This window comes from Branchiostoma lanceolatum, chromosome 1 (assembly GCF_035083965.1).
Source record: "Branchiostoma lanceolatum isolate klBraLanc5 chromosome 1, klBraLanc5.hap2, whole genome shotgun sequence".
Classification (NCBI taxonomy): Eukaryota; Metazoa; Chordata; class Leptocardii; order Amphioxiformes; family Branchiostomatidae; genus Branchiostoma; species Branchiostoma lanceolatum.
The window spans coordinates 38,030,727-38,042,126 of NC_089722.1; the positions used below are offsets into that span (position 1 = coordinate 38,030,727).

An 11,400-nucleotide genomic window follows, 5' to 3' on the forward strand; every position below is an offset into this window, starting at 1 on the left:
CGTCATCATCCGTGCTTGATCTCATTATCACTGATTCACCTGGTCTTTTCACGGACAACGGTACTTACCCTCCCCTGGCTAACTGTGATCATTCTCTTACTTATGGAATATCGTCTGTCAAGATTCCCAGAGTCAAAGCCTATAAACGAACTGTTTTTGACTTTACGAATGTTGACTATGAAGAAGTTAACTCGAAGATTTTTGATGTAGACTGGAATTCCGTGATATCGGAACACATTCCAGACGTGAATGCCTCAGCTGAGGCTTTCATGACAACTCTCACCAATGTCATAAAGCTGGTCATTCCTAGTAAAGTAGTCACCATTCGTCCTAGAGACAAGCCCTGGATGACATGTGAGATAAGGTGCTTGCTAAAGAAAAAGAGGAGGCTGTACAGAAAATACAAAAGAACTCATAACCCAAGTTTGTTTTGTGCCTATAAACAAGTCCGTAATCAGGGTACAGATTTGATTAGACAAGCCAAGAGAAGTCATCGGAATAGCCTTTGTCTCGACCTTGCCAATCCAACTCTGAACACCAAAAAATGGTGATCTGTCTCCAAGGAAATCTTCTTTGGTAAAACCGATCGTGTTTTACCCTCTCTACTTGAAAATGGCACTGTCACATCGGAAGACAAGGCTAAAGCCGATATTCTTAACAACTACTTTGCAGCTCAAACACATCTAAATACCGAAGGCGCCTCTTTTCCCAACTTTGTACTCAGAACTGACTCATGTATTCATTTAATTACTTGTTGTCCCGCAGATGTGTACAAAGTAATATCAGGTCTTAACGTTAATAAGGCTACTGGGCCTGATGGCCTGAGTAATAGACTATTGAAGAGTGTTGCGCTTTCAGTTCAGAACCACTGTCACACTTGTTTAATGTTTCATTGAAATATGGCTGTTTCCCGTCTATTTGGAAACTTTCAAATGTCGTCCCTGTGCATAAGAAAGGCGATAAGCAGGCCAAAAAAACTACAGGCCTATTTCACTTTTATGCGCTGTCTCTAAAGTGTTTGAACGTATAGTTTATGTTCCACTATCTACCTATTTACATGGCAACAACCTGCTTACCGACCGAAATTCCGGTTTCACTCCCGGTGACTCAACTGTTAATTAATTGACGCACCTTGTTCACAAGTTACACAAAGCAGTAGACCAAGGTCTTGAAGTCCGTGCCGTTTTCTTGGATATATCCAAAGCTTTTGATAAAGTGTGGCATGCTGGTCTTATTTTCAAGTTGCGTCAACTAGGAGTATCCGGATCACTCCTGGAATGGATTGAATCTTACCTTACGAGTCGAAAGCAGCGTGTTGTCATCAATGGGACATGTTCCAGCTGGTTACCTATTGATGCAGGTGTCCCACAGGAGTCTAGTTTTTATTAATGACCTGGTGGATAATCTGCTAACTGAAGCCAATCTTTTTGCTGACGACACGTCACTGATGGAATAGTTTTGGACCGTCTTGTCTCAGCAAATAGATAATTGAACCACGATCTTAAAGTGGTGGGTGACTGGTCAGACCAGTGGTTGGTAACTTTTAATCCCCTCAAAACCGTACTAATGACATTTTCTATGAAAAAGATCAAAGTCTTTCACCCACCGTTAGTGTTTAAGGGAGTTGAACTGAAGGAAGTTGATTGTCATAGGCATTTAGGATTACATCTAAAACGTGATTTGTCTTGGTCACATCACGTTTCCGAACTAACAACCAAGGCAATTAATGAAACGCATAAACCTTTTGAAAAGGATACAATATTTTGTTCCCCGGGGAACTTTGGAAACTTTGTATTTAAGTATGATTCGCCCACTTATCGAATATGCAGACGTTGTATGATGCAGCCTCCTTGGCAAAGACTCAGATTTACTTGAATCTGTTCAAATATCTGCGGCACGGGTTTGTACTGGAGCCATGAGAGGCACTAAACACGAGTCTCTGCTAGCCGAGGTTGGTTGGGACACATTGGCTATAAGAAGACAAAGATTCACTTTTGGAAAATATTGAATGGCTTCGTACCACAATACCTACAAGACCTCATCCCACCACGTGTTCGCGATATTGTCCCAAACAATCTCCGTGCCAACCAGAATTTTACTTCCATTGTTTGTAAAACTGAAAAGTGTAAAAAAATCTTTCTTACCCTCAACTATTCACTTGTGGAATGAACTGCCCTCTTATGTCCAAGCATCGCTTACGATCAACATTTATAAAAAGGAACTCGAATCACATTTTAACAGACCGATTAAACACCCTCACTTCTCTCACGGCCAACGACACTCTGCAGTTCATCTCACAAGGCTTCGTTTAAATTTCAGTCAGTTAAACCACCACCTATTTCTACACCATTGTATAGATTGTCCTACATGTAAATGTGGTCATTATTGTGAAACAACCGAACATTACCTCCTACACTGTAAGCTTTATACTACCCAAAGAAGTACTATGTTATCATCCCTTTCCAACATAACTGACCTTCAGCTAATTAACGACAGTTCATTGTGTTCTCTCCTGTTACGCGGCTTTACGTCACTCTCATACTTACAAAACTGTAAAATGTTCGATATAGTTCATACTTACATACATTGTACAGGCAGATTCATTTATTGATAGATACCAACTTGTATTGTCTATTGTCATTTTCCTTTTATCCATTCTGTATTTATGTATGTTATTATGTCTCTTTTTTGTATGTTTTGAGTAGAAGGCTTCAAATAAGCAATCGCTTCCTGCCTAATACTCTGAAAACATATGCGAATAAAATAAATAAAATTGCAAGTATACATGAACAATGAAGATTAGATTACGTTGGTAGTCTATGATTAGGTTCTATATCTACGTTACTAATGCGGGGTTTGACTTTAACTTTTTCTTTGAAATGTTATTCTCAAAACCATGCGTACACACTGTATTTTGATTTATCGAAAACTCATCATGCAAAACAAAATGTACAAGGGCAAATGTCAAAACTGGCAATGACAATAACAAGCTTTAGTATGTGGGAAAATGGCACTGATCAAATTTCTTCAAGGTAATTGCAAGGTTTGCATAACTCAAGTTTGAAAAGGAAGAAAATGACCAACTTTGGGTGACCTGGGTGTTGAATTTATCTTATGAAATCTTTTCAGACATAACTGATACTCTAAAACATAATATCTGTCAAATTTTCTGAAATGGCTTGTCCCAACTATTAACTCAAAACTATGAAAAACTGCAATAAGAAGAAAGACAGGTTTCAACTACTCAAGTTTGAAAAGGAACAAAGTGACCAACTTTGTATGACCTTGGTGTTGAATTTATCTTATGAAAGCTTTTAAGACATACCTCTTGTGGCAACCACTCGTATTATCTTTATTCGTATTCAGATACATAGTACAGATTCATAATACAGATACATAGTACAGATACAAATGCAGATCGAGTATGGTGACCGTGTCAATTCCTACATCGACGTGAGGAGGGTTTACACGGTAGCCTTCGCGTGAATTTGTTTAAGGTGGATGACAGGTTGCGAATCTGAAACCCACACACTTTAGGCATCCGTCTTCTCCAGCGGCACCAATTCGAGGGAGACGTGGTGGTTCTGGTTGGGATGATTGCAACGAGCTGCCGGATGACTCTTACACTCGAGGTCCGCCTTGATAACGCCAGCCCGCCTGGCGCTGCTCTCGCCAACCAGTTGAAGACAGCTGCCGTTGGAGACTTTTCTCTCTAACTGAGGGGGGGATGCGTGTAAAGTGCCTTTCCCAAGGGCACAACGTCGGGGCGTAAGTTCGGACATGTCTCTGGGCACAACCCGGGATTCGATCCTGGGTCCAATTGTTTGACAGCCGCGCGCTCTACCACTTACGCCACACGACGCCACATAAGACATAGCTGATACTCTAAAACATACTATCTATCAAATTTTCTGAACTGGCTTATCCCAACTATTCAATCATAACGCAGAACTACGAAAAACTGTGTGAAAAACTACGTGTCTATCTTGACCACCTACGTCGTTCTGGAACAGCATTACCAAACAATCGCTCCTTGCTCGTGGTAACCGGATTGTTTATCGTTCTATAAACACACCTGCATTCTGTTCGAAGACCTAGGTGCGTCAAGACTAGTGTCCTTGAATCGTACGTCTAACTGTGAAATATCTTGATTACATAATTGCTTCATGATGGCTAGCAAACGAGGATACGTGGCTGACATGAGCACCCCAGCTGTAAGTAGACTTTAAGTCAAATTGGATCAGTGTTATAGTACATGCTAAACTTTCTTCCAATACTAAGGTATACATGGATCAATTTTTCGACGACCACTGTCGCCTTTTTCAGGATCACAACTATCAACCCAGTGCTTATTGATCCTAAGAAGGCGACAGTAGTGGTCGAAAATTTGATCCGTGTAAACATTAGTGTTGGAGGAAAGTTTGGCATTATACTATGATTACTATCAACTCATCACGTAGTAGACGAATCTTATTCAAATTATCATGGAGGCACATCTAAGTTTTGTTTGCTTCGTGATGTACACCATTCCTGTCGCTTGAAAACATCGACCTGTTGTTGGAACTTGTAAATAAGAATGTACTCTAGCTATGCCATCTGTGTGTTGAATCAATGATACCCAATGATTGTTTTCCTAATGATGATGCCATGATCTTTGGGACGCGTATCTTCTTTGTATTTTATTTGAGTGAAACAGGTGCATCAATGACTATATGACTGCAGTGTCTTCATTCTATGCTTTAGCTATTCAATGTTATTTTGTTATCATTTCTTGGCGTGGGGTGAGAACAAGTCACCTAGTCGGGTCCCCCGAAAGTGCGAAATGGAACAAAATGGAACGAAATGGAACGAAATGGAACGAAATGGAACGAAATGGAACGAAATGGAACGAAATGGAACGAAATGGAACGAAATGGAACGAAATGGAACGAAATGGAACGAAATGGAACGAAATGAAACGAAATGGAACAAAATGGAACGAAATGGAACGAAATGGAACGAACTAAAACATGTGTTACATTATGAAATGTAATACCAGTAGATAGCGAAATATAAGGAACGTTGTAACATTCACAGTAGACGGGAACAGGAAGCAAATACATAATATAACGTGTTTTATTTCTTGAATCTGTTTGATGATATTAAATACAACGTTTTTGCCGCGTTTGTGTGGCTAGATTCTTCCCTGAAAATGGGAGCGCCGCGTGCAAAGAGATGCTCTTCCTTTGTGTTTACCAACGATCTGCAAATGAACTGCTGAAAATAGCAGGGAAAACAAGTAAACGGAACTGAGTATCAAAGTAAGGACTAGATCATACAGAAGTTGGTGGTGACATTGCATCTCATAATTCAACAAGAGGGCATGAGGCAAGCGTATTTTTTTTTTATTTATAAAGTGTGTTTGCGTGTTGCAAATGGAGCCCCGCATGCAAATGACCGCCAATGTTGCCAGCGCATCGGAAGCGTGTACGTGGGTGTGCTACCGACAGGTTGAATGAAACTCCGACTTCCACGTTTTAATTACATACGGTTTTAGTCCATAACTAGTACGTATCATGTGCATATCTCCGCAACAACGATTTTTATACAACCAATTGTTCGGCTGGTCGGCTGTCGGAGAATGGACCCCTCCGCTAATGATATGCAAATGCAGCTCTGCGCTGCGTCACCAATGTGAAATTTCACACTCCATTCAACCACGGATGTGTACTGAGAACTACCTCTGGAGACATTTCTGCTTACTTGTTCACGACAAAACAAAGGGAGGGTGTGAACGAGCAGGATGTGTATTTCACAGTTCACACAACACGCAAACACGCTGCATGAATAATGAAATTACGCTTGCCTCATGCCCTCTTGGTGAATTACGAGATGCAATTGCGCAATGTTACCACCAACTTATGTATAATCTAGTCCTTACTTCGATACTCAGTTCCATTTGCTGGTTTTCGCTGCTATTTGCAGCAGTTCATTTGCAGATAGTTGGCAAAATCAAGGAAGAGCGGCCGAGCGCTTTGCACGCGGCGCTCCCATTTTCAGGGAAGAATCTAGCCACACAAACGCGGCAAAAACGTTGTATTTAATATTACCAAATAGATTCAAGAAATAACACACGTTATATTATGTATTTGCTTCCTGTTCCCGTCTACTGTGAATGTTACAACGTTCCTTTTATTTCGCTATCTACTGGTATTACATTTCATAATTATATTTAGCCATACCCAGTATGGCTCAACATATTGTTATATTTCACTTCCCATACCTAGAGGTATGGGTAGAGTGAAATATATTGTATTTGTCTGGTTCTTCTTCTTCTTCTTCTTCTTCTTCTTCTTCTTCTTCTCCTCCTCCTGACAAATCTTCAAATGGCTTCTACTCCGCCATTTCTTAACCAACCGACCTGGAATTTGGTGTGGAGGTTAAGATGGCAAATACCCCCAGGCCCTTTTTAAATCGTTTTGGAACAGGCCTTAAAATCATTTTTATGGAGGTTTTTTGGGGCATTTTTAGACAATTTTTATATTTTGGGCTCCTGTGCCCTGGTATTACAAGCAAATGACCTGGAATTCGGCACAAGGGTGCCTTGAACATGTCCCTACAGGATTTCAATCACATTTCCGGTGTACATTACTTCAAAATGCTTCGTTTTGGGGACTTTTGGACCCATTTTCAGACCAAAAACGGGTCAAAAGTGCTGTCCCCGTTCCATGTTCTATCTAAGAATCCATGTTCTATCTAAGGTCCCGGGCGTTCCATTTGCTGCTGGCCAAAGAACATGTGTTCTTTTCAGGTCACCTGAGGTCATGTTACAGTTAAACACGCAAGCCTTTGCAGTCGAACCGCAGGTCACCGTAGAACGCTTTATTTTCTTTTTTTACGGCGTTTGCCGCGGCACGATTTGACCCCGTTGCATGGGTGTAAACAACTGCCTGTCGGCAGCAAAAAGACCTCGGACCTACATAATGTTCATATTTTTTCACATCTACAGGATCTGCCCAACATAACCATGTAGTTATTTCGTGCACAGCAAATTGCGAGCGCTGTGGCTTTCGAAACATTGACCATTTTTTGGTCAGTATATTTGTGCGTGTATCATTGACGGTTCACCTGGAACCAACTAGATATTTACATCACCTGATAGCCCATTTCCTCACCTTTGAATTGATACCAAAGTCCGTCCCTTGGATAATTTTATGGGAACCGGTTTTGCCCCCCAAAAAACTAACAAGAGGTCAATTTGCAGGGCGTCTTATTCTGAAGAAGAAGACAAACACAATGTCCTTTTACCATGCTTTACAGAACTCAAAGCTTATCTAATGGCATTGGTCAACTTGCATATGAATCTCACTTTTCCTGGCTTCAAGATGATATTAGTCTTATTTGGAAATGTTTCAGAATATTAATTTTAGACGGCAAAACTTGAGCCGTAAGTTTCATCAACGTTCCCAACACCGGCTGAAAGTTGCAACATTGCACCTGACCTCGCCTGACCCCCACGGCAGGAAAACGGAACGTACTGGCTGGGTTCGGTCGTTCGAACGCAGGAGTTCGAAGTGATTGACTTCGAATTTGACTATTTTGTAAATATCAGGTACCTTGTACTAAAACCTATGTCTGTCTTCACTTGACTGTTATCATGTCAATTATCACATTGCATGTGGTAGCCGCGTTCATACAGCTTCTAATACAAAAAAATGGGCTTTGTTATGCCACGTGAAATGTATCGAAATGTATCCAAAGCGCAGGAGTGCACGCATCGGTAGCTAGAACTTAGGCAGAAATTTCACCACCGCAAGGTAGACATTGTCGCAGTTTTTTCGGGGGCAAAACCGGTTCCCCTAAGATTATCCTAGGAACTTTTGTATCAATTTAAAGATGAGGAAATGGGCTATCACGCGATGTAAATATCTAGTTGGTTCCAGGTGAACTGTAAAAAAGACAAACACAAATAAACTGACCAAATATTCTTAATGTTTCGAAGGCCACAGCGTTCGATGTCTTTTTACAATGCACGAAATATCTACATGGTTATATCAGGCAAGTCCCGTAGATGTGAAAAAGTGTAAACATATTATAGAGGTCTGAGGTCTTTTTGTTTCACCACAGGTAGTTGTTTACACCCATGCAACAGGGACCAACCCGGGTCCGGCCGTGACCCGGAAAAAGCCGTCTTAGAGAAGGCTGCGCAGAACCGATGCGCATAGAGCTCTGCGGTTCGACTGTTTGCACTAAGAAGCTCTTGGCGTCTCGCAGAACTTGAATAGATAATTTTTTTGCACGTTTGATTTTGAAACAGTCAATTTATGCATCGGGAGGGACTCTAAGTATGATGCTCTCGCAAATGTTGCCAAATAAACATGGTTTTTGGGGCATGGTCAAATTTAATTATGGCGGCTTCAACCACTAATAAATCACGACTTGACGACGAGAAAAATGCAATCCGTCTCTGAATTGGTTGTGTCGCACTTATATACAACTTATAATTAAACCCATACCAACGATGATAATATACCACTAGGCGGAGGTAGGCCGATCCGATCGATTGCGAGCAGGTTTGCATGACCAAGTATACAAAGAATTATATAGATTTTGGGACAATCTTTCTATTATTTCTTAATTCCATTTAAATACATGCGATAGAGTTGTGAGTAAAGTATAAATTTACAATTTTGTAAGTAAAGCTCTCTAGTAGAGTTGTATAGTTTTCTATATTTGCATAGTGTATGTTTGTGCATTTTTCCAGGGTTATGTATAGTATTGTACTTTTATATATAGTGTATAGTATTGTTGTGTTTCTTTGCATATCTTCAAGCATGTTAATGAATGTAGATGAAGAATAAATAGATCTTGGGACAGTCTAGTTGTGTTTAGATGGAATTTTTGGATGGTCCATTTTGTCAAAAGATCAATTATTGCAATGGGGGGGGGGGGGGTGAAATATGCTGAATTTGCTCTTAAAGCAAATGACGGCCAGTCTAGTTTTTGTTCACGTTCTTCTTCTTCTTCTCCTGCCATATCTTCAAATGGAATCTACTCCGTCATTTTTGGGCCAAACGACCTGAAATTTGGCATGTAGGTAAAGATTGCAAATACCCCCAGACCCTTTTTTAACTGTTTTGAAACAAGCCTAAAAATCATTTTTATGGAGGTTTTTTGGGGCATTTTTAGACAATTTTTATATTTTGGGCTCCTGTGCCCTGGTATTGCAAGCAAGTGACCTGAAATTCGGTACAAGGGTGCCTTGAACATGTCCCTACAGGACTTCAATCACATTTCTGGTGTACATCACTTCAAAATGCTTCATTTTGGGGACTTTTGGGCCCATTTTCAGACCAAAAACAGGCCAAAAGTGGTATCCCCGTTCCATGTTCTATTTGCTGCTGGCCAAGGAATCCATGTTCTATCTAAGGATCCCCGAGTTCCATTTGCTACTGGCCAAAGAACACTGTTCTATTTAGGTCATCTGAGGTCATATTGCAGGAACACACGCAAGCCTTTGCAGTAAGAAGCTCTTGGGATCTCGCAGAACTTGTAGAGAGAATTTTTTGCACGGGTGATTTTGGAACAGTCAATTTATGCATCGGGAGGGAGATTGGCGAAGTATGATGCTCTCGCAAATGTTGCCTTTCTACATGCAGTTAATATTTCGATTTGCCCAAGTATTATTTTGGGACAGCCCACTTCTTGCATGGAGAGGAGTATGGCTAAACATGCTGTATTTGCTCAGGGGCAAATGACGGCCTTTCTAGTGTTACATATGTTTTAGTTCGTTCCATTTCGTTCCATTTCGTTCCATTTCGTTCCATTTCGTTCCATTTCGTTCCATTTCGTTCCATTTCGTTCCATTTCGTTCCATTTCGTTCCATTTCGTTCCATTTCGTTCCATTTCGTTCCATTTCGTTCCATTTCGTTCCATTTCGTTCCATTTCGTTCCATTTCGTTCCATTTCGTTCCATTTCGTTCCATTTCGCACTTTCGGGGGACCGACCTAGTCTAGGCATAAACAGAGATAAATGAGTGATGTAGTCTTTTTATGTTCAAACAGGTGGGAAAAAAGTCAAAGTCAAAGAGGAGATATGTCCCGGTTCGTGGGGATGACAGGGACTCGTTATCATGGCTCCATTCGGCATACTATCCGGACTCAAGACTCCATTACTCGAGTTATCCGGACCCCAGGCTACAGCAGTCGTACCGTCCGGACCCCAGGCTTCCCCAGCTCGACCATCCGGACCCGAGGCTCACCGAGGGCAACCAGTCGTACCTGTGGCATCACAACTCTTCATTGTTCGGCCAGAGTTCTCATGTTCAGTCCGCAGCCTTGCCACCTCCCGTTTTCCCACCGTGTCCGCCAACTCCAGAAGAAGAGCAGATGGACTGGGAGCCCAGCATCTACACTGAGAACATGGCGTGGTCAAGCAGCAAGATGGACGAGGAAATCCCTATGGAATGGGACTAATCATAACTAGAATAGCTAGTTGGACGACAGGTGACACACGGCTCTACGAGTAATGGCCTTGGGCGGAAGAGCTGGCCAAGAAAGAGAAGCCAAGAAAGAAACGGAGAAGACTCCATTCCGGCACATGGAATGGAAAAAGCTGTTTGGAGAATGGAGAGGGACTGAGTAAAGTTATCAGGCTAATGTTAGAAGGAGACCTACGGTTCTAAAATGTGCGGTATAAGACGAAAAGAAGTGGTTGGTGGCCGAACAGGAAACGGAAAAGACTTTATTTCCGCGGTACATAGCAAAGACTGTCTGTGTTGTCTGTTGGTTTTAGGGTGTATTGTGAAAGGACGCTTAGTTTTGCTCTCTATGTATTGCAAAGGAATTTACATCGATACATATTACATCGTTGTTGTAAGATATTTGTTGTTGACCTGGTACAGAACTGAATTATCCAACGAATTACCAGACACCTGTAATGTGGGCGGTAGAAAACCACATGTCGGGTTTGCAAAGATGTTTAAAGGATTCTACCGAAGTTCCACATTAATTAAAGGATTGCTGAAATAACACCTGCTTGCTTTTATCCATTGTACCATTTAATAAGTGCCATACAAATGCCTTTGTCTTTCATCAAATAGAACTCCAGTGTACGTATGCTGCAGCTGTAAAACGTTTCAATGAATAAACATAAATGATTTTTCTATGGAAAGGTTTGATTTTTTTTGCTGACTTACTATACTACATAAAACGTGAGAAGGCCTCAAAAGAGAAATGTTTACGATCACCTTAACAGCCCGAAACACTAGCGTATACAATGGCAATACGACATGACAAAGGCATTAGATACTGACAGTAACTGTTGACTGAACATCAGGACCGAGGACTGTACGTATGACGAGACAAAGGTTTATCTGCCTGTGTAATGTGTGTGTGTTCAGCACCAGCGGCTGCCTTGT

At 41.3% G+C, this 11,400-nt stretch overlaps 1 protein-coding gene across 1 annotated transcript; it reads left to right on the forward strand.

Moving 5' to 3' along the window:
• The first annotated feature begins 3,880 nt into the window (after positions 1 to 3,880).
• Positions 3,881 to 11,105, forward strand: LOC136421858 (uncharacterized). The gene is made up of 2 exons (XM_066409429.1): positions 3,881 to 4,214; positions 10,046 to 11,105. The coding sequence occupies exons 1-2, from the start codon at positions 4,167 to 4,169 to the stop codon at positions 10,454 to 10,456; spliced, it is 459 nt and encodes a 152-aa protein (XP_066265526.1). The 5' UTR covers positions 3,881 to 4,166; the 3' UTR covers positions 10,457 to 11,105.
• The last annotated feature ends 295 nt before the right edge of the window (positions 11,106 to 11,400 follow it).